Raw genomic sequence first — 27867 nt, 5'->3', positions numbered from 1 at the left:
CACTCTGGTGAGATGAGGGGGAGGGAGAGAAAGAGTAGAAGAGATACCGGTATACGACGTGAAAAGCCATCTAGCCGTCGGACGAGTGAGACGTCAGAAGAAATTTGGGAAGTAGCGAGAAATAGTCAGAAAGAGCACCCACCGGTATCTGTTGCAACAATACGCAAGGCTGAAATAGGCTGAGAAAAGAGAAACGAGTTTAAAACAGTTTAAAGCAGCGGGTTAGCCAGTTATCACTTTGTAATTAAAGAGGAATTAAGAGTAAGTGAAAACTACCAGGCTATCTCTGTCCACTCGCTTTCTGAGAGTCCAGAGGTTGGTTGAATTTCGGCGGGACCCGGTGACAAGCTGTGACACCTGCTTACAGGACCGCAACCTCTGGACCTCCAGAGCAGTAACACGGGGGGATATATTTGACAACCCATCCGAGCCTGTAGAGTCTGTGCTCCGAAAAGGAGGCGGAGGAGGCGGAGAGGGAGAGCACGGCAGGCACAAAGAGCGGAGAGCATCCAGAGAGGGGGGGGGAAGGAGGACGGGACAACAACGGGGACCCAAAAGCGAGCACCCCTTCTTTAATTTCTAATCCACACAAGGCAACACTGTGCCTATAAGCGTCCTCTGCAAACGGTAAGAACTTTGATATAAGAAGCCTGTACATTTGATTGTGTTGTTTTGTTCTGGTGTGTGCGCGTGTGCATGTATATGTGTATGTGTACATTGAGGGGGGATCGGACAAAGAGCAAGGGAGCCCCATGACATCCGTGTGTATGCTGTAACCTACAGCTGGCTAAACAAAGAAACCGCTCTTTTGCAATGATTTACCCCCAATCACACTGTTTCTTCTCTTTTCTGTGTATAGGGATCCTGAGCGCTGTTTAACCACCAAAAGGTAATACATGCTTACATATATTTTCGATGAATATATATACATAATTGATAAGAGGGAAATAAAAGTCCCATCATTGTTTTATGATTGGCTAATTAACATTTGCATAATTGTTTTAGCAGAACCTGCTTGAGCCCTTTGTCATCAGGCTTGGAAATAAAATCCCATAATCATGATCTTTATATTTTTAAACATTTGGGGGGCTCACTTTGAAACTTAGAATTATATGAAAATTATACATTTTGCAAAAAAAAATAATAGCTAATATTATATTTTCATTTTTACATTTTTCATGTAACATTGCCTCTACAATTATACTACAATAAATACAATTCATATCAAATCAAAAATAATGGCCCCAGGGGGAAACTAAGGATAATATTGTAATATCGTAGGAGCAAGTATTGCTTAGTGTCACATTAGTATTTAAAAACTAGTTGCTGTATTTGAAACCAAACTGCTAATAAGTGATATTTCTAGGGCTATTGTTTTCATCATCATTATAACGCCCACTTTTCTGGCTGTCACCACTCATCCAGCATCGTTGCTCCTCTCCAGGACTACCTGCTCCTGATCTGTCTGCCCCTCGGCCCCCGAGTACCCAGTCGTTCCGCTCCACACTGTCCTGATGAAGGAGGCTGACGCCATCAAGCTATTTGTGGGGCAGATTCCCCGGAATCTGGAAGAGAAGGACCTGAAGCCTATCTTTGAGCAGTTTGGCAAAATCTATGAGCTAACTGTGATTAAAGACAAATACACTGGCATGCACAAAGGTAGGTCTCGCCATTATAACACAGGATTTACTTGGACAGAAAAGACAGATAGCTAGATAATAGATAGGTAGACAGATGACAGTAAGACAGATAGATGGGTGGATATTCCTGCACTGTGTGTAACATGTCACCATGGAAACTGTCACACCTATTCTCGTCTCCTTCTCCTGTTAACGCTGCAACATAAGATCATGAAGACAGGCACACAAATGCACACTGTGAACCAAACATCAAGAGACAAATTTATCGAGAGGGATACTATATAAAGCTGTGATGAATCCCTTTGTAATATATGGTAAAGACGACAGAGTTGAGAGCCTCCTAATGGTGTTAATGATTACGTGGCTTTAAATAATGGCCCCCTCTAACAATAGATCGGTAATAAAACTGTAGAAAACACACACTCGCACACACTCTCTCACTCACACACACTCCCACACTGACCTGAGGTCCTGTGTGTTATGAACACGATTAGGCTGTATGCTCCAATCAGTGTAATGGGCCTGTAAGCCTGGGTGACACAGGGGAAAGAGTCTGTTGTTTTGAGAATCCCCACGGCCACAGTATAAGCCCCTCTTAAAAGCAATGAGATGGACCATAAGATGTGTGTGTGTTCGTGTGTGTGTGTGTGTGTGTGTGTGTGTGTGTGTGTGTGTGTGTGTGTGTGTGTGTGTGTGTGTGTGTGTGTTGCAGACTTTACTGTATGTCGAGTCATTCTCAGTTCTCCTGTTGTACACTCTGTGTGAACGTTTCCCTCCTAATCGTCAAATCTTCTCTTCTTTACTCTGGATCTATATTAGTGTGTCTGGATGCTAACCTGCTGCTAATCTTGTTGTCTTAGTGCTGGTGACAGGTGTAGTAAACAGCTCTGGCCAGCCAGCTCTGCTACCTACCCCTCCCTCACACACACAGACACAGGTACAGCACATAGGAGAAACAGAGGGAGTGTATTTGGAGTGATCGTGAGGCATGCATAGTGGTTGGAATAGCGCAGGAACCTGACTGTGCCCAGCCTGTAAGGCCTTGTTAGCCCCGCGCACACTTCTGTGGTGCTGTCATGTGTGCTGACTCGTGCCGTGACGTTCTGAAATGTGCCGTGCCGTGGAGTGTCCTTCTCTGCTCTAGAGTGCATCATCATGATCTTGTCAAGTGTAGTTACAGTGCATGATTATATTTATATTTTTGAAGCTCTCGCACAGTTTTCCCCCAGTGATAATTCAGAATAGTTAAGGAGGAAACAGGCAGGTATTAGAAAAGAGGACTTTAAAATGATTTAAATGGTGTGTGACTGTGTGTTTTTGTATAGGATGATACAGAGACAGAGATAGAGAATGACAAATATTGGAGCTGCATGCTGACCTTTTCTACCTCTACTTTTCTTTTTCTCTCTCTCCCTGTCTCTCTCTATCTGACAGGATGTGCGTTTCTGACGTACTGTGCGAGAGATTCAGCCCTGAAAGCCCAGAGCGCTCTTCATGAGCAGAAAACGCTACCAGGGGTAAGTGCACACAAACAGACAACACACACTCGCGCACAGACATCCCCAGACAGTGCATACTTATGCAACAATGTACACAAGCTTGCACATACGCTCATATCACAGGAGCACCATCCCCCCACTTTCATATACAGACGTTTCCAACCACGCTGTATACACAGCGATGATACACACAGACGCTCAGATCAGTGTGTGTGTGTGTGTGGGTACTATTGGACGTTCAGCTCCCATTAGTAACACTGTGACATAACTCAGCAGCCAGCAGGCATCTTGCTGCTGAGGACAAACACTACCTCTCACAGGAGACACATAGGGTACTCTGCCAGCATTATCATCTCCATTTCTCTGTCTTTCTCTGTCTCTCCATCTCTCCGTCAGTCCCCTCTCCTGTTACCCTCTGGTGATAGCTCCCGCCTGGAGAGAGTGTGTAATTAATGTAGCTGTTCCCCTTTGTCTCATCCCGGTCTCCCTCAGTCTCTCCTGTGAGGGATCGTTTGCTGCGGCTGGGCTCTGTTCATTATGGATGGGGCACCATGTGAGATTTGCGTCTGTCTCTTGGGCTGTACCTCTCTGTCTCTCCTGCTCTTTTTTTTCTCTCTCTGACCTGGTTTCGACTGCACTCAAAATTATATTTCTAGTTACTGTTTTGGAAAAAAATTCATTTGAACCCAATTTAAAAAAAACAAAAAACTTCTACCTAAACAAAAGAGAGTGCTTTGATTGTGTAACATTTTTTGTAATGGATGATTTGCTTTGCAGCATTTAATAGACTGAACCTTCATCATCTCCCATGAGAATTTCTATGTCTCCTTTTATTTCTGTTACCCTGCCATGACCAGAGTTTACGTTCCTGCACCTTCTCTGCAAGCTGGAGTTGATAAGATCTCTGAGAGAAAATGGTTGGTTAAAAGGCTGAAAAGAAGGCTTTGGGGGAGGGGAAATGTTCTGAAGCACTAGAACACAAATCCATGCGGACATACATATTGCAATCACGCATACTTTTCCATGCAGCTCAGGAATGCCTCGTACAATGCAGCATGTTAATAATGACATTAATCCAATTAGGGTCTGCTAAGGAGTCTGACCTTTCCACTGTCCACTGCGTCTTATTCCCCTTTCCTGTTCTGCCCTTTGTCCTTTGACTCATCCCTTCAACCCTCCACTGGCTTTTACTTCATCCTTTCCTGTTTGTGACATCAATAACTGTATCCTTGCGTAAGAGGAGATAGTTTGCTGCAATATCCAGATTAATTGTGATTTATATTCCGGACACTCAGAGGAAACATTTGTAGGGAGGATACTCGTTAGCAGTACAGATTTGCTAAAGAGCGGGCACATACACACACAATCAAAGGCACCACTCCCCAGAGGAAGAATAGTGCTGAAATGAGGGTGTGGCGATCATTGTTGGTTTTCAATAAGCCCGGACTGTTAATGAGCAACATCATTGGCATTCCTCGATTTGGAGTATCTTGCTTTGCCCTTTGAGTTTTTTAATTTTTTAAAGCGATAGTGTCCCTTATTTGGTCTAGACACCTTCCCAGTAAAGTACATTCATGAATATGAACAATGTGAATACTGATTTTTTTTTTTTTTTTTTTTTAAAGAACACCTTCACAGGTTTCTTACTCTTTGCTGAACAACATGGTTAGGTATGATTTTTTTGACAATTCATTTTTCAGTCTAGTCTCTTATTGTGAAAAGATGATTAACTGAATTTTCCAGATTGTTTTCCCAAGAAAATTCCCTGAAGCAAAAGTGTCTTAAAATTCCTTTATTTTCTTATATATACCTCTGAAACACTCAAACTCTTCATATACTGACATACATGACAAAGAAGAGGAGCAAACCCTTTCATTAAAGAACATAGAACCAACGTTTGTGACATTTTTGCTTGGAAAATGACTGAAACAATAGTATGAGGAAAATAGTTGGCAAATCATTTTCCTTTGTGATCACTTCACTAATCTACTGATCATCGCTTCTCTTCAAGTTGAATCAGAAACTTGCTTTTCAATAATTCCAGAGTATTATTTTAATGGCTTCATTTAATCTTGAATGCCACTGCATGGTGCAACATCTCCCCCTCCATGTCTCTCCTAAAACGTTTAGCTCTACTATCACTTTCCTCTACCTGTCCCTTCCTCTCCTCTGTGTGTCTTCTTCTCTCAGGTCTCTCTCGTCTCTCTCCCTGCCTCTAACCGTCTTTGACAGGATTTAGAAATGACTTCAGAGAATTTCTCTCTCCCTCCTCACACATCCTTCCATTGTCCTGCTCTTTTCTTTCCAAAAGAATTGCTTTTTCATCTTCCCCTTATTCCTCCTTTTATTTTTGTCCCCCAACCTTCCATGCTGTCCCTCTTTTACATTTTATCTCTTCTTTCCCTTCAAATCCCCTCTGTCCTCTGTTTAACTCCTCCCCCAGTTTCCCTGCACCAGTAAGAATATTACAGAATGTTCTCTTTTTTTACACCCAACCCTGTCATCGCTAGCTTTTCTTCCTCTCTAAAATCTCTTCATGGTATCCTTCTTTCATCCCCTCTTTTTTTCCTGCTGTCTTATACTCGTTTTTTTCCCTCACTGCACACTCACACTTCCTCCTCCCGATTCTCATTTCACAGTCATTTATGGTAACCCTTCTTCTAAGTCCTCCTCTCAACGTCAGTCCCTCTCTCACACTCTTACCATCACCCTCCTCCCCCCTCACAGTTCCTCTACCCCTCGTCTCATTTCCCCCTCCTCTTGATTAGTTGACCCTTTTGACCGTTTCACACCCCTGTCTCCTCCCTCTCCTCCCTCTCCTCCCTTCTCACCCCCTTCTTTTCCTGGCTCCACTTGTTAAGCTGCATGATTAGTTTCTCACAAACTCATTTTCATAGTCAGATCCCAGGCCCACGGTTAGGCGAGGGGTGGGCTGAGGTGTGTGTGTATGCATATATATGTGTGTATGTTGGGATTGCTCTTAATTGCAGCTGCTGGTGGAACGTCAGGCACCTCATACAATTTTAATGGGGCTGTAGCATCAGACACTCATACAGATGTGTTTCTCTTACAAGAGAGAAGTGACAAGTCTGATTCTACAGAGCTCTTTTGCAGCTTCTGTCTGCCGCTCACTGATGGGATTTAACGCTGATTTAACAGTTGCAACCAGCCAGTAGAGAAAAGAAAGGAAGAAGAAGAAGAAACAGAGAACTACAGAGAAACTATACCTCACACATGTATACCCCGCTAGCTTCAGCAGGGGCAGTAGACTCTTAGATTGGAAAATAAGGAAAAAGGACAGAGGGGTTGATAGATAGAGCTAGAGATGAACAGATGGCATTATCAGAGTGTCCTGCGCCTTGTGTTTAATTTGGACACAGAGAGGGAAAGAGAAGAGCAGAGGGAGCATGAGATGAAGTGAGGGAGCGGAAGAGACTTACATTATATTAGTCACAGAGGCAGAAATTCAGCAGCAGAAGCACAGGCCCGTCCCACTGTCGCGCGCAGATGTTTTGGTGTATTAGATGTGGCACAGAGATTCCCTCTGGGAGGCATCCACATGAAAGAGCTCAAGTTTTGCTACTGCACATCAGTGTTAATTTGGAGTTGGAAATTGAATTTCTCATTCTGTTTTGCATGCAGGGTTTGCTCGAAATGAGAATAATGAGGCAAATATCCTCTGAGATTTTAAATGATTGCTGCCATTAATGTAACTTTTCAGTTTTACCTTGATGAGGCTTATCAAGACGTATGTACAATTTTGCTTCATGAGGGAAAAGGACATAAACAATACGGCAGCAATAAGCAGATGTGTTTATATATTCAGTTGATTTAGTGACAGCAGAAGATATGTTGAACCACTGGCTGTGAGTTGTGTCAATACTGAGGGTTGGTTCCTGGAGGCTTATAGCACATCTCCGAGGTCAGAGGTCAGGGCTCATTGCTCGAGCTCTACTCATCACATTCAGGTTAGCTGTTTTCAGAGCTGTAAAAGTTTCAGGAGCACCCTCAGATGGCCATATCAACCGACATTAGTTATGGACCACCATTATGTAGCTCAATATGTTTAAAGAATGGGTTTGAATTGTTTGTGATGAAAAATAAAGAAAGCTTGCCGTGTACACATTGACATAGGCCTATGCAAATTCTTATGGTGCAAGTAAGATAGTACAACTATTAATGTTCAGATTCAAGGAGGGAGGAAGAAAAATATATATAATTCTATTAAGTAACATATCGTCTTAAACTATGTACAGTGAAGCCTTTTCTATCCAGAAGGGACTCTTACAAACTGATGGAACAGAAAGTTTCATGCTTACAAACTGGCCAAAAATATACAAACACACACACACAATTTGCAATAATCATTCATACAAAACTGTCCTTGCTTTATCCTAATCCCTACAATCCATATTTCCTCACTCTCTCTCTCTCTAAGGCCTGTTTAGATTTTAACCTCGTATCCCTCTCTCCTCTCTTTTTATCGCTCTGTCTCTCCCTAGGCTACTGCTGCTGTATTTCCTCCCTTATCTCCCCTCTTATCTTTTCCTTTTGTTCTTTGCCGTTGATATCTCTCTCTCCATTTAATCTGCACTCTCTCCTCTCTGCGTTTATATCTCCCTTCATCTTCGTTCTACTTCAAACACAACGTTCGCCAACACACACACACACACACACACACACACACACACACACACACACACACACACACACGTGTATACGATACAAACACACTCGAGCACATCTGTTTGGTCACGCTGGCATCCACAGATCTCAGTGTAGGTGAAATTAAAGTGTGATAAGCAGCTTACCAGGTGTGTGTTGTCATGCTCCGGTGCTCTCAAGGCAGCACTCTGCTCCCTGTTCTTTGATTAGAGCCAAACTGAAGCCAACAGATACACACACACACGTACACACACACTTAAATACACACATTGTACTCCCCATGATGCACGTGATGCCTAATAAATTATTAAAAAGGTATAGAGAAGCGCCACAGAACAATCAGTTAAGAATAAATGTAGTAGCAGAAGATCGATACACTTATGAAAAACATGATAAAGGTTTGTTGAAGTGATATTTATTAAATGCATAAGGTACGACAGTGTTCTTAAGGTGATTAATTGGCTATTGCAAGGTTATGCAAACAAGACAACTATCGTTATGTATTTTATTGACCCCGGACTTTAGAGAGAAACGGTGGATTTGTTATTCATGTCACAGGCTGAAAGGGCTCTGTTTATTTACATGCACAGTATGTACTCACATGGACTCAGCTGGCTACTTGCATGGGGCAAGTAGCTTTAGTCAATTCATACTGTGTCAAATCATGGGTAGGGTAATGTAAGTACAGGCTATGGCAGATCCTTTAGCCCTACAGTCACCCTACAAAGTGAATAATGGAGCTACTTTCAAAAGCTATATGTGTTTTTCTAATATTCTGAACAGAAATATATATTTTTTTTAGATTTCTAGGAGAAATTAATTTTGTTAAACAACCCCTCTGTCTCAGTAAAATACTCTCACAGTATTTGGCAACATGATAGCCTTTTGTCTGAGGTTTGGAATATACTGTCATTCTATATCATTGGTGTAGCTTGTAGTGGGTCATCTTTGTGATAGAGAATCTTTGTCACTAGGCCAAATCAATCAATCAACATTTACTTATACTCAAAGGAGATCATTAAGGGGGGCAACACTCATTTACAACAATATTGAGTTACAGAATCAATTTAAAAACTGACAAAAAAATGAATATAAAAAATCTTCATTGTTCAAATAAGCATCCCTAACATCTGTAAAACAATTTGGCTTGTTTTTGTTGGCATGTCTGTGGTGTTCAAACTGGGTAAGTCCACACCATCTATTCATGTGTCTGTCATCCAGTATATGTTGTTGATGTTTATCAGAGCCACTTCAGACTTGTTAATGTGTGTGTGTGTTGTGTATGTTCAGAGTGGGTTTCCATGTGGAATCTAAGATGCCTGGCAGGCAGTCTCCCTGTGGGGCAAAGCTATGATGAGCAATTATCCACTAGGGCGACTTAGTAGGCTAATTTAGCATATTTATGTGGTCAGCAGCGCTGTTTACTATTCCCCTTCACTGCTTACTGCTGCACTTTCAATTTAGAACAGACCCCAGCTCCCTCTCTCATTCTCTCTCTCTCTCTCTCTCTCTTTCATTTCCTCTCCATCTCTTCCTCCTCTGCCATCCCTCTGCCTCTATCTCTCCTCGCCTGATGGGGTTTGTGATGTGTATCGCCACCACCCCTCCCTCATGCTGTTTCTCTATTTTTATCCTCGCTGTGTGTGGGATGGGAGAGGGACAGGTGTAGAATCAAGTGTGTGTGCCTGTATGTGTGTGTGCCAGCAGAAGATAGAAAGACAGGGTGCCAAAAAGAGAGAGACAGAGGGGATATGCAGAGTAGAGGGCTGTTAGTGTTGGGTTGTGTACAGCTTAGGCTAATGGGGATTTAGCATGTTTGTTTTTAAACAAAAGTCTTTGCTTTATGGGAGTGTGCGTATTTGTGCTTGCCATCTAAGTGTGTTCTTGTATGTGGATGCACATATGAGTGCATTTTGTGCATGCAACATGCACAGAGAAAGAGGGCCTGCCTCATATTTCACCACAAAATTGAGGCAGAATCTAATCATAGCCTCATAAAAGCCTGACCCTGGAGAGCGCCTGCCTCTTTAAGCCCTGACACGAACACACAGACACATGCACACACACAGTGGGACATTTTGTGTCTTTGCCAGTTTGAAAATTATGTTTGTGTGGACGCATGATTACCAGGTTATGTGATTGTTCGATGCCAAATCTGCATCTCTGTGATGCAGAGCTCTGAAGTCTCACAAAGTTGAGTGGAGTCCATCTCTCATACCATCTGTTTTGTAAATCCAGCCAGCTACAGAAATCTGCAGGGCACAGTTTCCACATTCATACAATGGAATAGCTGTTTAGTTTTAATTATCAGTCATCATGATGGCATCTGATGCTGGGTCGACATGTGCAACTTAAAGCTGGCTTCAAACCTGGAGTGAGGCACAGCATGGGCAGCTTTAGTGTGCCCATTTACAGTAAATCCTGGATTCACACATGGCTTACTGCAAGCTGCACACTTAAGGTGATGAAACTGGAAATCAAGGCATGCCCAGTGAAAATAACATTCACATTTGAATTAAATCCTGTACAAATAGTTGTATTTCATTTATAATTGTAAACACACAAGGGTTGTGTCTTTACGGATTTAAAATAAAAACATCATTAACTTACCTTAACAGCTGCCCAGATCTCAGCAAGGTGGGGCTTTGAATACATATATGCAGATTAAGATCAAAATCTACAGTAGGTTGAATAGCATTGCCGATGAACCAGTGAGGAGAATAGAACGCAGATTACAGTCAGAAGTTGATGCCTTGATTCCAATGACTAATAGACCTAAAGTATTTAATTTATTTTCAAAGCTTTATCATTTAGTTTCTGGAATAAATGTTACTGTTTGCAGATAACACATAATGCTGTGTAAACTGGCTGTGACTCAACGTACAGGACCTTGATTTTAAGTTGAACAATTGTGCACCATGTGTTGTCATGTTTCATACAATTGAACTAAAATCTTCAGCCTGCCATCCAGACACCTAGTCTCAGCATGCAAATGTATACGTCTGCCTGCACTAAGTTGTACATACAGAGCAGGGCCCAAACTCAAAGAGTGTGTGAATGAAAGGGGGTTAAGAGTACTGATGGAGGAGGGCCATGAAGAGGTTTGGCATGAATAGGGCTGTACAGACAGGGAGGGGGCAGGGTGAGACAGGGGAGGAGCAGAGGAGGTCGGGTTAGAGAGAAGGAGGAAACAAGACAAAAGTTTGCCATAATGAGCGTGGAGGAAGGGGCAGGCGGGTGGTGTGTGGAAGAAAGGGCTTTTTCTGGGTGGTGGAGAAGTGGGAGGGAGTCAGGGCGCACTTCTGTCAGTTTAAACAGAGACATCTGTCAGAGGGGGCCTCTGGTGTGTGTCTGCATATGTGTGTGTGTGTGTGTGTGTGTGTGTGTGTGTGTGTGTGTGTGTGTGTGTGTGTGTGTGATTAGGCAGGCAAGGGGATGTTAGGTCTTTAGCTGCACCTGGGGTGTGACCTCTGCACTGAGTTCTCCTCTCTAACCACACTTCAACCTGCTGTCTTTAAATATCAGCCTTTTCACACTGACCACAGGGCATAGCTGGAGCTTTATAACGCCAAATTACACCGTTGTAGATCCCCACACTTAACAATGCTCCATCCAAGAGTGGGAGAAGATAGAAGAAAAGGACCACAGGCCCTGTGTAGCTCCTTTCTGTTCGGTTTATTAAGGACTGATTCAAGTTTTTTTAATTTAACAATTTAACATGAATGTAGGTTTATGCAGAGTAAAATGAAATGATTTAGGTTCTTATTACGTTACTTTTCTTAGTTCATGTTGATTTTATGAGCTTTTGCAGATTGTATTTATTTCTGTCTTGTGTGTATGGTTTATTAGATTTAAAGAGTTGATCAGTGCTTGATCACATTTTCCACTCCATAGAAAATACAAATAATGCGAATAAAGATTAAAAACCAACAAAACAAGAGTTTGGTGAGGCCAACAGCAGGTAGATTAAACAACTTTTACGAGACAAGCTTAGCATTTCTTGGATGGCTTAAGGTGTTAGAGCAATCTTAAAATACTGTCTTGGATCCGATCAGCTAAATATTAACACCTTAGTAAGTGACCACAGCCTAACAGTCAACATACTAAAAACTGTTAGTATCACTTAGTTCTATTGAAGATACACCTCTAAAATAGTTATTAAGTTATGTGTGCACAAAATAATTAAAGTCAATATTAGGTTCTTTTAACTTAGTTTCCAGCAAGCCTTTATATGAAATTGCGGGTGATTTGCATATTTTTTTAGGAAATCCTTCCTAACACTGTAACTATCTGAGCATCCAAAAATGTGCCACTGGCAGTGTATTGAATGTAATCTCACTGAATATGTGATTTTTGCAATCATGAATTTGTATGGATTTGAGCAGCCTTTTTAATTCACCAGCTCATTTCCCAAAGGACTTACACTCCCTAAAATAGAAAGAAGGTCCAAGTGCATAGGTCTAACAGTTATCCGCTATAGTGCTGCTGGATTATGTTGGACTAAATCCAGAGGATCAAATTTCAGGGAGTGCTCCACCGCTGCATGCAGAATGCTCTCATTGGGGTTTGACAAAAACAGCATAATATTATAGGGATCAACAAGGTAGTTAGTTCTGCTTTATGCACGATTTGATGCCATTACTATGCAGAGTGATAAAGACAGACAGTAAGTGAGAGAGAGGAGGGAATGTGTTGGTAATCCATGCTCCAGTAGAGAGGCTGATGAAGGGTTAACTGTCAGATAATGTATTGAGTGGAGGAGAAGGAGGGCAGACTTCTCAGGTGTGAAGAATCGAATGAGAGAGACAGCGGAGGGAGGGATCAGAGCAGGGGGATGGGCTGCTCAGGAGCCTGTATTATGGTTGCAGGCCCCCGTTACCAGGCAACCAAGCAGAGTGAGATGCCAGGTTGCTAGGTAACCCGGGGGATGCAAAGCCCAGCTAGAGTGATAAAGAGAGACACGAGATAGAGAAGAGGTGGGGTGGAGATGTGCTGCTGGGCTGCTCCACCTTCCCGCTCACTCTCTCTCTGTTTGTCACACGTCAGGGTCTTCATCCAGCTGTGGATCAGAAACCTAATGCAGTTTCATCAGTGAGCCAGGGGTTGCATGCTTCAATTTCAAGCCAGGTTTACTGAATGAAAAACACACAAAAGCACAGCAAGACCTTTGTGGATTATTGTTACACGAATGATTCAAGCAATAAGTTGATATAAAGATGAAACGTTTATAATATTACTCTGGTTATCTGGTTATTACAACTGGATACTGTTGTGGGTATGAAGACGTACTGCTACTGATGATTATTTTCATTTGTGCCAATTTTATTCTGGATCAGTTTATTTATTGTTTGCTTTATAACCAATGGTAATCAATTTGATCAATTGATAAATTGAATAGTACACAGTCAATGTTGCTTCCAAATGACAAATTGAAAAGCTCTTGGTTTGTCTAACATACAGTCCAAACCGCAACAAGATTAATGTATCCTTCATTTAAACCTAAAAAAATTTGAATCCAAGATTTGGGATTTTCATTTAGTTTAAGAAACAATTTATTACCACAGCAGGTACTGTTTGCTTTTTCACTTAACTTATTGATTAGCTGATAGTGTTACAGCTGACTGACAGGGATCACATCTGTTTTGAATAAAAGTAATGAGAATTAAAGTATTTGACAAACTGTTTTTTTTAGTTAATTTCTTCTGTTTTATACTTTTAGACTACTAGGCTTGTATTTTCCACTTTTTTTTGTTAATTGTTTAGCTAAATAGAGGGAAATTCAATATATGTGAAAACGTATTTAACAATAAATGTGATCATAACTACAAGATCATCATATCCATACCACATTTGATTGTTTGCCAAAACTGTCTTCTGAAAACAACAGCAGTCATAGCATGAATATAAACACATCATGACATCAACATCACAGCTATTCAATCAAATGTATTTTAATATTGTTATTCAAAGTATTGCTCTGGTCTAAATGTCATACAGCCGTTTGACATTTACACGAGAGGGTTTTAGTAATGGAATGGAAACAATAGACCTCTTTCTATTTATAATTTTAACAATGAATTTGTATTAATCTGCATCATAAGTCAGTTCTGAAGCAGTATTATGCCTCTTTCAAAGTAAATGGTCAATAGTAGTACTAATAGCATCAGAACTGCTATTAAGATATTTTTTGTTCACTACACTAACAAATATGAATTTGTAACTGCAGCAATGACCGAGGAAAATATGAGAAGTAGAGTAGAAGAGACTCGAAAAAAATAAGTGAATAAAAGAGAGGAGGGAACGGATGGAAAAAGATAAAGAAGAGAGGCTCATGTCATCATCAGGAAGGGGGGGGGGGGAGATTATGAAGTTGAGAGTTAAAAGAGGTTGAATTGAGGATGGGGGAGAGAAAGAGGGAAAAAATAGTGTTTGATGCTGGAGAAGGGATATAAATAGTTTTCTCCTCTTATGCATGCTGGAAAATGGACATCTGAAATTGTGTGGATGGAGTACTCCAGAGGGAGATTGAAGGGGGAAGGGTGTGTGTGTGTGTGTGTGTTTGGAAAAGAGATAAGAAGAGAGAGTGTTTGTGTGACTGTACATACACACACAATAACACACCATTGTCTGTTGTCACGCTGTAATCACTTTTATATTTCGGTTTGCGTGAACATTTGTGAGTTTTTCCCTCCAGTGTTTTGATGTCATCAAAAAGGGATCAAAAGACCAAAAAGATAACATTGATTTAGCACTGTACTTTAATCCTTGTTCCGGATTGTGCACGTACACACGCATTGACATACGCACACTTCCCCCTACCCTCATAATGTGGCGCAATGGTTTGTTCCACTGATTTTGTGTAGGTGGGGGAGGGGGGAGAATACGATTTGATTGGATAATCCAAGGATTTAATATCCCCTAATCCTGGCACAATCCTCTCTGCTTTACTGCAGGGAGCAAGATTAACTGTGTGTGTAGTATGTGTTTGTTTCTGTGTGCGTGAAAAGGGCGGGCAAGGTGCTCCGGGAGTGAAGAAAAGTGTGGGGAATTCTGTGTGTGTTTGTATGCGAGTGACATGTACTGTATCTGTGTTGGAACCACAGCATGCAAATGGAGCTTTGTTTGCATGCAGGGTTTGGTCAGGCGTGAGTATGAGTGGATGTGCCTCAGCAGAGTGGCAATAGTTATGCAGACACGCACATGATCATATATCACATATCTGGCCCTCATGCATTGCCACACTGCTGCTGCTCACATACGAATCCTTGGTCCTCAGAGAGACACAAACTCTCAGTAAGGGCTTCTTAGTATGCAGCAGGACAGATCAAACCTCACTACAGTATGAATCCTGCTCCTTGTACGAGCGCACGTTTGCAGATGGTTACTGTTGATTAAGTCTTAATTGGAACGTGAGTAATTAGAGGATAATTTGACTTGAAAGGAGCGTGTGGCTGTTCATGTGTGCTGGAGTTAAGACGGAGAGAGAAAGACAGAGTGGAGTACAGTGTGACTGACTAGCAGTGACTGTACTTTATTTGCATTTTTCTCTCAGGCTCAAGGGAATTTTAATTACTCTACTGTAATATAGATTCAGTTCCCTCACCTTCTCCCCCTCTATCTCTTCGCTCTGAGCCAAATCACATTTATTTCTCCCTTCCCACATCTTATTCTCATACGTTTTCTGTCCTCTTTTTTTGGTTCTCTTACATTTTTACTCATTTGTCCCTCAAGATAAAGTTGGTTATAGGAAAAAATAATGAAGAGGAAATCATGCAGCCAGCAAAGCACTCCTTCAACATAAATTCTTTGTTTACCCGAAGAGCATAGCAGTTGCCCTCGGCAACAAGCATCCTTGTTTACCTACCCAGTGTGCCGTCATATGATCGCCATGACAACGAGCTGGTTGCCATGCCATTTTTCCGATGCCATTGTGTTGTCTTTGCTGTGGCAGTGTGCACCTCTCACCTGCTGTCTTGTGTTCAGATTCTCTGCTGTTTTTATACCATCTTCCTCCATCTCATTACAGGAATTTTATAAAACTTGGCACATACACATACACACACACACATTCTTAGAAACAAACTGATAAGCTTGGATTGATAAGCCGTAGTTGGCAATCATTAGATGGCTCTGCTCAGCCTGTTTTACGATCACAGGGGTGAGCTTGAATAGGCCTAATGAGAGGAGAAATGGAAGAGGTGATGGATGGATGGAAGGATAGAGAAAGGGTTAGTGGACACAAATCTCGCTACAATCAGCCTGCGCTACAACACAGCCCCAAATCAATGAACAAGATGGGACTGATCGATGAGTTGATAGCACAAGATGGATGGCCATATGGATGGACAGCATTAGCCCCAGGTCTGGGATATGATGGGTGGATGGACGAGTGGATGGATGAGTGGATGGATAAGTGGATGGATGGATGGATGGATGGATGGATGGATGGTTGGGTGGATGGATGGATGGGTGGGTGGATGGGTGGATGGGAGGACATTATAAAAAGGGCAGTGTGTTTATTATTTGTAAGTTTATGTTTATGCAACAGCTCAAGTCATTAAAGATGTGTTGTTAAAAATGTGCATCACTCCTTCCTCTGCAGAACCTGTGCGTTCGTGTGTGTTTGTGTCAGACCTGATTTTATCGGTGTGGGTTTGCACCTCGTACTGTGTGTGTGTGTATGTGCTGGCCTTGCCTTAGATCAATAGCTCTGTGGTGACAGCTAAGAGCTGATTAATCAAATGTATGGACCAGTCCCTCTCTGCTCTGCCCTCTCCTCAATTACCAGCTTCATTACATTGCCTTAACACCCCGCTGGGACCTTTCTCCATTCTTCCTTCTCATCCCCTCCCTCTTCCCTTTCCCCTTCCATCATCCTGTGTTCTTTCATCTGAGTTTTTCTCCTCTCTATCTTTGAATAACTCAGAATACCTCTTATTCCCCTACATTGTTACAATCACTTTCTGGCTGGCAGTGGAACAAAGAAATAATTGATACATTTTCTTTTTCACTGCAGTACAGATTATAACTTGAACAATGTTTGTTCAGAAAAAAAAAGATAGTTGTTCAAAGATTGTAATGGAAAATTGGTGTGTCTACTTCACAGTCATGATGTTTATTTCCTTTTTCTGCTTCAATCTGCCCCTCTTATCTCCTGAACGTTCCTGCCTGCCCCATACATTTTTCTACACTCTTTTCTTACATTTCTTCCCTCTTTTCATCACCATCACTCTGCAGCCCTTTCTCCTCCCCCACCCTATCCCTCCGGCATTAACACTGTCTCATTGCCTTAGTGCTATGACTAAGCAATGTGTGTGTGTGTGTGTGTGTGTGTGTGTGTGTGTGTGTGTGTGTGTGTGTGTGTGTGTGTGTGTGTGTGTGTGTGTGTGTGTGTAGGATGTTTTTGTGCCTTTGTGTGTGTGACAAACCTGTGCATCTGCAGATAGTATATGCACTGAGGGTCTTTTCAGAACATGCGTGTGCATGCACACATTATCATGGATTTCTGAAGTCGTGACATTTTTTCGAAAGTCAGAGTCACGACTGAATCACCCCCCACCCCTCCCCTTTCCTTCTACCCCCCCTTTCTCCCCCTCTCGATTCTTTTTGAATCATCCTCTCAGGGGCAACTTTTCTTTCATCCTCCCACTCTCTGTCTCATTCCTCGTGTTAGCTTCTTTTCCCCATCCTTTCCATTCACTCTCTTGGTTTCTCTTGGCCTTCCACCTGCCCTTTCAATCGGCCGAAGTCAGTGGAGATCCCCCAGGCCTTTCTCTTTCTCTGTTCCTCTTTCTCCAACCTCTTATTTTTAGCTGAGTGCGCCCGTTCCCTACACACACTTGTCATATCATCCCACTACAATACCCCCCTTGCTCTTCTCTCCATCTCAATCTACTCTTGTCCCTCATCTAATCCAAAGTTCTTGTGTAATCCAGATCAACTGGCCCTGCATTCTTAATCTCGTCACTTCTCAATCCCCCGTCCATTCTGTTTGTGTGTGTGTGTGTGTGTGTGTGTGTGTGCGCTCCAGAGTGACAGAGACAGTAAGATTGTGTTTTGACAAAGAAAGAGAGCAGCTTGGGGACAAAGTTTAGATGCATCTGTCACCTGCTGACCTTAATTCATCAGTGACCTGTAAACCACACGGACACACACACACATATCATTATTGTACATCTTTAACATTTTCTGTAATTAAACATTTAAACAAGTTGTTCGAAAGCCTCCAGATTATACAACACAGATAAAATCACGTTCTCCAATTAAGTCTGCAAGATGAGTTCATCTTTGATACATTGTTTGTATTTTGTGGCTTTTATTGTAGTCTGTTAAAGTTTTGAAAAAGGTTTCCCTAGGGATTGTTTAAAGAAAACACCCCTTTTGTTTATTATGATAAAACCAATTTCTCAATTTCTTTCAAAAAAGATTATTCACCAAACTGTCGATTTAATAAAGAAGGAACTCCTGTAGCTCTTTTTAAATAATTTGACCTGCTTCCTGAGATCTTTTATATCCTTTGTCATTCAGTTTTTAAAATATAAACCTTGTTTCCATTTATGAAACTATATTCCTGATTTTCACCTAGATGCAAGAAAACAAATCAATCTTTTTTAAGCTGTTCCTGGACAAAAAAATTTTTTTTAAATAATGGTGGATATAATGTAAGGTCCATATGGTCCTGATTATAAAAATACATTTTTCTTTTTCTGGCCGTTATTATTTATCAAGTGATGATCAGCAATGTACTTTGTCATTTTGCCCTTATAGTAGGAGTTGAATTAAAAGAAATGGAGAAAGACTTGTTTTTGTTGACTTTCTGTCTATGTTCTTTCTTCGTTGTTCCTCAGATGAATCGGCCAATCCAGGTGAAACCAGCTGACAGTGAGGGCAGAGGAGGTGAGACATGCACTTAAAATAGTAACACACTCACACACGCACACACACACATTTGAGTGTGTCAGTGGTCAAAGCTGTGCTTGTTGGCTTACTTGGACTTCTGCTTTAAGTACACAAACACACACACACACACACACACACACACACACACACACACACACACACACACACACACACACACACACACACACACACACACACACACACACACACATTTGTATCACAATCTTTCCATTCCCCTCTCTTATAAGCTTTCACATAGTCAAGACTGCTCCCTGGTGGACACACATGGTAGTGTCCAGAGACTGATCGATTTCCCCTCACACAGCTTCTGTAGTCTTATTAAAAGAGATTTGACCAGGTAGAGGGAAATAAAGGTAATGGCATATCATCTTCTTCCTTTTATTAACATGTCCTTCTACTCTCAGAGGACAGGAAATTGTTTGTGGGCATGCTGGGAAAGCAACAGAGTGACGAGGATGTCAGAAGACTGTTTGAGCCCTTTGGAAGCATAGACGAGTGTACTGTGTTGAGAGGACCTGACGGCACTAGCAAAGGTAAAACACTACAGTACATCTGCTCATACATATACACGTTCTACCTTATATCTTAAAGTACTATGCTGTGATTTAATTATATGTGTACTCAAACTGACTGTTTTGTTTCAGGATGCGCTTTTGTAAAATACCAAGGACACTCTGAAGCACAGGCTGCCATCAACAGCTTGCATGGGAGCCGCACAATGCCTGTAAGTTGCCTGTATGAGATTACAATTGATTTAAAACAGGTACACAAAGGGTAAGCACATATTACATAATGGCTGTATGGTCCTCCAGGGCCATTTACATAAGTCACAGTGGAGAGTTTGCTTTGGTCCTGTTCTTGGCAACCTCTTAAGTCTTGGAGGATTGGCCTGTGCCCGACAGAGAAAATCAATGAATCAGTGAACATGCAGCCCAGTCCCATTAAAACACGACATGTTCATCATTTCATTCATGACATAATGTAATTCTGCAGCTGAAACTTAGCGTCTGTTTCATTCTCTAACCACACAGGGAGCGTCATCCAGTCTGGTGGTGAAGTTTGCCGACACAGAGAAGGAGCGGGGATTGAGGAGGATGCAGCAGGTGGCCTCCCAGCTCAGCATCTTCAGCCCCATGACCCTCAACTTCCCCGCCTACAACGCCTACACACAGGCAGTCAATGCACAGGCAAGCAGTGCACCAACAAACACTCTGCTCTGTACACACAGATATACACACTAAGTTTGTAAAGAGAGTGCTGTGCTTATGAAAGGATGTAATAAGTTTGAAGAGGCTATCAGTGGTCTAATTGGAGCTAATGTTATTACACAGACAACAGAACATACGTCATCTGGCATTAGCTTTCCCGCAACACACAACCATTAACCCACTGACTCAGGACATAATGGCCTTGTAATTAGATCTCTATTCATCTGTTCCTCTATCACTCCCCCTCCATGTCCTTTCCTCTCATTTCTTCCCTTCTTTGTCTCTCTCTCCGTTTTCCCATGTCTATTTAGCTGTTCCTTTGTCTTACCCTCTTTTCCTCTGTGTGTCTGTCCTCCGTCCTCCCTCCTGCCTCTCTTATTCCTCAATCCCCTTGCTCACTCTCGCTAACTGTTTCCTTCTCCGTTTGCAGCTTGTTCAACAGCAGGCCCTGGTTGCCCAGTCAGCGTACTTGTCTCCTGTGGCAACAGTTGCCGCCGTACAGATGCAGCAGATGGCGGCACTCAATGCCAACGGAATCATTGCCACACCCATTACATCCATCACGCCATCTTCGGGTAGGCTCAAACAGTCACACAGCCAATCTCACACCATCATAAATAAAAATAACAATTTGACTATTTTCATAGTAATACATTAAGTTTTTAGGTGTGAATAAGAACAATAAATTAAAGAGTGTTGTGGTTTTTTATTAATCTGCAATCTTCCTTTAGATACGTGTTGTTCAATAGCTGCAACAAGGCAGCAGCATGGATGATGAAACAGAGTGAAAGAGTTGCAGTAACACAGTATTATTATTTTGTCTCTGTCTATAGGTACAAACACTCCACCAACTATGGCAGCAACGCCTGTGCCAGCTCTCCCTCCTCCAATGGGAGTGAACGGCTACAGCAGTTTGCCCGCCCCCACCAATGGACAACAAGCAACAGAAGCCCTCTACACCAATGGCGTTCACCCATATCAAGGTATTGTTATCATATGTGAAAATCATACAGATGTATCTTCAACCTGATTCTAAATATTAAACAAAGAAAACTCCTAAATTTATTTTTTCACAGCTTGCTTTTTTTCTCGCTCTTCAGCTCAGAGTCCAGCAGCTCTGGACCCTCTACAGCAGGCATATGCCGGCATGCAACACTACACAGGTTAGTATATGCACAGATTAAAGTTCTTACCGGATGTAAATTTGCTCCATATTCTTCAAATTAATTGTCCTTTAGCTCACAACACTTAAAATTTTGGGTATATTGCAACATTGGAGCACTATACTTGGTCAACACAAAGGCTTAAAATAAAAAAACAAGTGTACAGAAAGATATGGCCAAATAGATAGATAGATAGTTAGATAAGGAGAAAAACCCAAATGCTAAAAAGAAATCACAATGTAAAGCACCTGAAAATCTCTTCAGATCAAGTAAAGAGACACATCTAATTTGCTTATTACTAATTTCTGTGTCATTATTTTGCTAATCAGCATTAAACGTTATGGCTCAGTAATATTAATGTGCAGATAAGCAGACAGCTCATGTAGTCAGTTAAATAAAGACTTTATAAAATGGGGGACAAGGAAGTCAAACTGTCTGTTTTCCATTTGACCGCCCTTGTTTCAAGGATAGTGTTGTTTCAAGGGCAGTTAATGGAATTAGTTTAACCGTGATTTATTTGATTTCCCCTTGACAAAGGCGACACAGCATTTGCTGGTAGTAACCAAATATAATCATACCTTCACATCTTTTGTATATATGGATTGTCGCTATGGAGTCAGGGGGGCACTGTAATGTGTAGATTACAGCCTCAGATCAACACTGAAATTAACACTTGCTCCATGTAACTGTTACAGTTAACAGTTTTAACCTTCAGCAGGACACATCTCCGTTCAATTGAAAATACTCTATTGGCCGCTGCTGTGTTGCCACCTGTTGTTTTTACCCAATCACACTTTGTTACTGTCTCTCCCAATAGCGGCGTATCCTGCTGCTTACGGATTGGTTGGGCAGCCGTTCCCCCAGCAGCCAACACTGGTTGCCCAGCAACACCAGCAGCCCCAGCAACAGCAGCAGAGAGAAGGTGATGTGACTTCCTGTCTGTCTGGGGGCCACACCCCTCTCTCCAGTGATGGTGTTCAAAGTTGTTTATCACAAGGGTTTCACTGCTTGAGATCATTTATCACACTCTGCATAATGTGTCTGTGTGTGTGTGTGTGTGTGTGTGTGTGTGTGTGCATGTGTGTCTCAGGTCCAGAGGGCTGTAACATCTTCATCTACCACCTGCCTCAGGAGTTCAGTGACTCCGAGATGCTGCAGATGTTCCTGCCCTTTGGCAATGTCATCTCTGCGAAGGTGTTTGTTGACCGAGCCACCAACCAGAGCAAATGCTTCGGTGAGACACACAGACAGGGAGAGGGGGTTGAGGGAAAAGGGGAGAGACTGGAGAAAGTAAAGGACAAAAACACAGGGGGTGACTTTGTGAAGGATAAGATATTGCGTCAGTTTAATTATTGTGTCTTTGGAACATTACAACAAAAGAACTGTGTGGAAGAAAGGCTCTGTTGAAAAACTGTAACAACTTTCTTTCTCTTTCTTCCAGGATTTGTGAGTTTTGATAACCCAGCCAGCGCTCAGGCTGCCATCCAGGCCATGAATGGCTTCCAGATCGGCATGAAGAGACTGAAAGTGCAGCTCAAAAGGCCCAAAGACGCCAACCGTCCATACTGAGTGATATATGAGAGGAAGAAGAAGACATGAAAAAGAGGTGAGAGGTGATGAGTGACACAACTTACAAGAAGAAGCGAGGTGTTGTATGTTTGAGGATCAGGAATATGAAATTAGCCCTGCATTAGCTGTTACACTGCAAAGCTAATTGATGGTAAAAAAAAAATAAAAAAAAGTTAAAAAGAAAAGCTAAACATGAAATATCAGTAAATTAAAGTTGGGTTACTCATATAAACACAACTTCATAAACTCAGGAAAAGTGAAAGTACTAAAATATTGTTTTCCTTTTTATTTTCTTTCACAACCTATTTTTTAATTTTCTTTCCTGCTGTTTTGATCTTTTCCTGAAACGGCAACTTACCTCACCCAAGATCCTTCCGTCCAATCATAATACACGAGGACCCCATCGCTATGGCAATGGTTGCCTAGTGACTGATAAAGCCCCGACCCCCCCTTCCTCTCACATTGTTGTAAGTTGATTGGTTGGCCTGTGTTTGGGTTGCTGTGGCGATTGATTGCCTGTGTTGGTTGCCCTTGGCAATTTTTGTTCTGTCACCTCGAGCAACCAGCCATGCGTTGACCTGCATGTCCTGTTGCTGTAGTGACCACAGACTGTGTTTGGTGCATTGTGACTTTATTTTGTATTGACCTGTGCACATACTGATCAATAACTGTCAATAGCCAGGACTGTACTCAGAATCAATTGATTTAATTGGATATTTGAGACACTTAATGATTGTATAGTAATCTGATCAATTTTGTAGCAACGCTTGTTACTTTTTCGCAGCTTTGTTTTTGATCAGTTTCTGTAGTGTTCTGTTTGGTGTCATTATTATTTGAACTTACTGTTTGGGTAAAGTAGTGAGCGTGAGCATCTATGTGTACATATGTGCCTGTGTTACACTATTAGTGTGTAATACAGGAGTGCATAACAATCCTTGTCGTACTGGTGTTTATATACAGAGGTTTCTCAGAGGCTTCCATAGTGGAATGGTGAATAAATATAAACTACAGTTTACTGAAACACTTGACATTCATTTTGATTGATAAAAAACGTTTAAATGATTTCATGCTTTATACAAATAACAAGCCATGTTGGACAAGAAGCAATGTAATGATTATGCATTGATAACTTTAAATATGGCTTAAAATGGACATACAGGTTAGGACAGAAAGGAACAGAAAGGCTTTCTGAGTTAATGACAAAAGCATACAATTATGGGCGAGCATGCATTTTGTTGAGCTGTACTCTGATAGGCTGAGTTTTAAATTCCTGGATTCTGATTTGTTACCCTGTTTGATGTGGCACCTCAGTTTTTTGCTCCTTTGTTTCTCTTCCTTGGCATTCTTTTACATCGTCCTTCACTGCTTTTGTGGTGTTTCCTCCCTCTTCCCCTCACTACTCCCTTTCTCCTGCTCCTCCAGTCTCTTTATCTCCTCTTACTGCCCCCCCCCCCCCCCCCCCCCCCTTTGCCGTCAGAGTCTTTCTTCGCTTCTCTTCATCCAGACCTCCTCTTTCTATCCCTCTAGCTCGTGTTTTGAGGTAAAGGGTATGTGGTTGTTATGGTGGAAAAACAAGTGCCTCTTGCTTATTGGAGAACAGCCTTCAACTATAGGAATTCTGGGAGAAATATAACATAGAGAGAATAGAGTATCTCTTAAGTATGAGGTAAATTTAATCCTCTACAAACCCTAACCTTTACTAAAGAGGAGAAAGTGTGTAGCTGCTGTCAGGCCGATGTGTGGACGCTTCGTCACATGGCAGCACACTTTATAAATAAAGGATTCTATTTCTATTTCGAGTCAAACTTTTCCAAACAAATCCTTGCGCATAGTAGAGAATACTGTAATGTGTATTGGACCTATCTACAATGCATTGAACTGCAGCCTCTAAATCAGCCTGATTAAAACTATCACCCAGAATTTCTATACTGCAAATGCCAGAGAGTGATGCATGTCGGTAGTAGTGTTTGCTTGCCATGATCAAAGGCACACAAGCGCAGCACATGTCGATAAAATCCCACACACATAAACGCAGAAACTGAGCCTTCAAAAAGCACACATGCAAACCTCCAGAAACACACTTCCAATCACCCACGAGAGAACATGAATAATCGATTTTCACTGTGTTGATCTGCATGATTCAGACACTGTGTTTGTATGTGTTCAAGCACCATGATTTATTGCTGATGAGAGACAAGAGCTTTACAACTGTGAATGATGCCTTCGTGATTTACTCACCGAGATGAAACTGAAATAAAAAGACGAGCTAGGAGCATCCCAAGCTTTAGTTTGCTGCAAGACATTAATAGCAGTATGAGTCATGCCTACAAAAGTTTTTTTTTGAAGGGAGAGGGGCACATTTTGTCAGATGTAAAGATGAGACAGAAACATGGAGCTCTATTGTATTTATAACTTAACTCTCTAACTTATCCTCCTCCTCTGTCCCTCCCTCTCTCTACCTCCCAACTATCCCTCCCTTCACAGGTGACCATTCAGAGTCCAGCTGAGGTGGAATCCCAGGGTTCATAGTGCTTTCAGACTGTCTGCTACCTTTGAGCGTCCGGGGAGTGCAGCCACAAACACACACACACACACACACACACACACACACACACACACACACACACACACACACACACACACACACATACACAAAAATACACATGCACTCTGAACACTGAATCTTGAATGGTACAATGCTGATATACAAATGTACATAAAATGCACAAACATTCACACCTGCTGACACACAAATACACACAGTTGACACAAGTCAGTAAATTTACATATAACAGCCATGAGGTTGGAATGACGATGGTCTGTTTGCAGTTTGCCAACAGGGTGTTTAGTACAGTTAAGACGACTAAGCGTATAAGGAAGGTACTGATGAGAATATACCATGTCTGTTACATGACAAATATAAAGGGGCTGATGTTTCATAATTAAAAAAAAGAAAGAAAGTACAAAAAAGACGACTAAATGAGTAGGTTAGAGAGACTTTGGAGAAAATCATAATGATGTGTAAATAATTTAGTTTACAAAGAGCTGCATTTAAAAAAAACAGGAAAAATGCAAAAAGAATACTACTTTAGATAAACACTGGAAAGGACACAGCAACATTATTGTTATTATTATTATTATGATTATTATTATTATTACCACTAGTACCATCATCATCCTCATTAAGGGATATTACATTCCAAATTGTAAAATGGGAAATCACTAACCTATTTTAAATTTCTACTTAGATTTTAGGTGAAACTTGGGGGAGGGGGGATTGCACTTTTATTCGGGAGGTTTTAATATTTGAGCTATTTTTTATTTATTTACTAATTTATCAATTATTTTGTTTATTGGGAGAAGGGGTTTGAGTGGGTTGCAATATTTTAATTTTAGAATTTTCTAGAGAAAAAAAAACCTTTTGAGGGCCTGTTTCTGTCAGACTCTTGCAATGGAGTAATTATAATGTATGTATTAATTATTACAGCAATTATATTTATTTCTAATTTATTGAATCCTGTTTTTGATCCACTCTCTTTTTAAGTTAAAATAAAAAGTATCATACTAAATGTCCCAATGTGGTTTATTAAGGGTATGTGTGTTTAAATGATTGTATTTTACTCTCAAAAGTTGTTGTTGTTGTTGTTGTTGTTGTTGTTGTTGTTGTGGTGGGGTTTTTAAATGATAACTTTTCATTTAAAGTTATTTTGTAGATTTGTATGATTCAACTCATGAATGATGAAGAGAGGACACATACATCTTCTGACCAGCAGGGGGCATACGTAGAGAGAGTTTAAGCAGAGTTGGAAAGAGAATGTTTGACATCAAGCTGATATGCCAAGCTTGTTATCTCATATATTCATTTTTGGGAGTATGCTGCTTATTTATCAGCAGAATTAAAACGTTTTTTGTTTGAACTTTGGGATTAAACTCTCCTCCCTCGGGGGGCAATCATTTCCCTTGGTAAGAAGATCTTAGTTATATTTTCCAAAAGGGATAGAACAAATTATGAGATAAGATATTACTGAGCCTAATGATCACATAATTCAGTATTTAAAAAATATGATTCACAAATGCACAAGAGATGTAAAAAAAAAACTAATGCACTGGACCATTAATACATCTGTGGTTCTCAAACCTTTTTAATTATTATAATCTAGGCCAGGGGTTCCCAAACTTATCAGCTTGTAACCTCCAAAATATGGGGATCAGCATGGGTGCCAAAGACTGGGGACCCTCAGTGGCTACACCCACACCCACGCACTAATAGGCCTGTCCAAATACGGGTAGCACAAAAGAACAACACAAAAGAAATCAACAGCCTAAAAGACATACAATTATTTAATATAGTCAGTTATTGAAAGAAAGGCTGAGCAGTATACAGGTAATTTCCATGAGTGAACATATAACACTTTGGGAGCTTGCAAACCAACTTTGGGAACTTCTGCTCTACTCACCCAAAACTTAAAGAGACAGTTGTGTGTAGTTGTCAGTATAAAAATACAGATTTTCACATAGTTTAATGAAGAAGTGATAAATTAGAAGTGTTGAATAAAAAATTGATGGAGGTCAACAAACAAATCTCTGCTTTGGATTTGTTGGTTTGTTACTGCTTGCTTGGCTTCTTTCTTCAATCCCGACCCACTGGTCGGCTAAAAAGATTAACAAGTCTATATTGGGCTGATAATTCCCATCTTACCTGTTAGGTCTACTGTGTTTCAAGATACATGAAAAATCAAGCATGATGCAGAGTGGTTGTGGTTACCATTCACAAGAGGAACAGTGGAAGCCTCACTGACCTTGTCCATTGAACCCGTCTCACATGTTCACTGTTACTATCTGAAGTATACTGTTTTACATACCTGAGGTAAGTGAGACCTTTATTCTGTGACACATGTCAGCTTGTTATCCCCTCACATGCTTATTATATGATAACAGACAAAATGAAAGAAAGATTATCTACCATGTCATTCACCTTTGATTCACATTTCACCAGATTTAGAGACAAGTGTAGGCTACTTTAACTTGACACATGGTTGCTTATTTATTCACCTAAAAAACTTGAGGTATTGTCTGTGGCTCTGAGGGGCATGTCAAAGTATCAAAGAAAGAAAAACAAATGTAGAACAGCAAGGAAAGGGAAGAAAACAAACTGAGACCCTATGAAAAATAGGATTGGTAAATAAATTACATTTTATAAAAA

The 27867-nt window shown here is 41.1% G+C and overlaps 1 protein-coding gene and 1 long non-coding RNA gene across 3 annotated transcripts; both read left to right on the top strand.

Annotated features, from left to right (window-relative positions):
* The first annotated feature begins 44 nt into the window (after positions 1-44).
* Positions 45-25312, top strand: LOC132983878 (CUGBP Elav-like family member 3). 2 transcript variants are annotated; one of them, XM_061050410.1, is made up of 15 exons: positions 45-627; positions 860-889; positions 1445-1659; positions 3075-3157; positions 18652-18700; positions 19129-19257; positions 19369-19448; positions 19756-19911; positions 20363-20507; positions 20766-20915; positions 21009-21095; positions 21913-22017; positions 22186-22329; positions 22537-22701; positions 25149-25312. In XM_061050410.1, exons 3-14 carry the CDS (start codon positions 1515-1517, stop codon positions 22662-22664), a joined length of 1401 nt encoding a protein of 466 aa, XP_060906393.1. In that variant the 5' UTR covers positions 45-627; positions 860-889; positions 1445-1514; the 3' UTR covers positions 22665-22701; positions 25149-25312. The 2 variants fall into 2 exon arrangements, with proteins under 2 accessions (XP_060906393.1, XP_060906394.1); XM_061050411.1 differs by having other exon boundaries at positions 46-627; positions 21033-21095.
* On the top strand, positions 3171-16868 carry LOC132983879 (uncharacterized). Its single transcript, XR_009674887.1, has 2 exons — positions 3171-6297; positions 6331-16868. It is a non-coding gene; the product is annotated as an uncharacterized LOC132983879 (long non-coding RNA).
* Positions 25313-27867: the final 2555 nt, after the last annotated feature.

The sequence above is a fragment of the Labrus mixtus genome, chromosome 11 (assembly GCF_963584025.1).
Source record: "Labrus mixtus chromosome 11, fLabMix1.1, whole genome shotgun sequence".
NCBI classification, from domain to species: Eukaryota; Metazoa; Chordata; class Actinopteri; order Labriformes; family Labridae; genus Labrus; species Labrus mixtus.
The sequence above is the reverse complement of the archived record's forward strand: the minus strand, read 5'-3'. Positions and strand labels throughout refer to the sequence as shown.

Bases quoted from the DNA above. Each gene is read 5' to 3' on its own strand.
- LOC132983878 (XM_061050410.1), top strand. From the start codon at position 1,515: ATGAAGGAGGCTGACGCCATCAAGCTATTTGTGGGGCAGATTCCCCGG. The intron at 3,158-18,651 runs GTAAGTGCACAC...GTTGTTCCTCAG, and splicing joins AGCAGAAAACGCTACCAGGG to ATGAATCGGCCAATCCAGGT. The intron at 20,508-20,765 runs GTAGGCTCAAAC...CTCTGTCTATAG, and splicing joins ATCCATCACGCCATCTTCGG to GTACAAACACTCCACCAACT.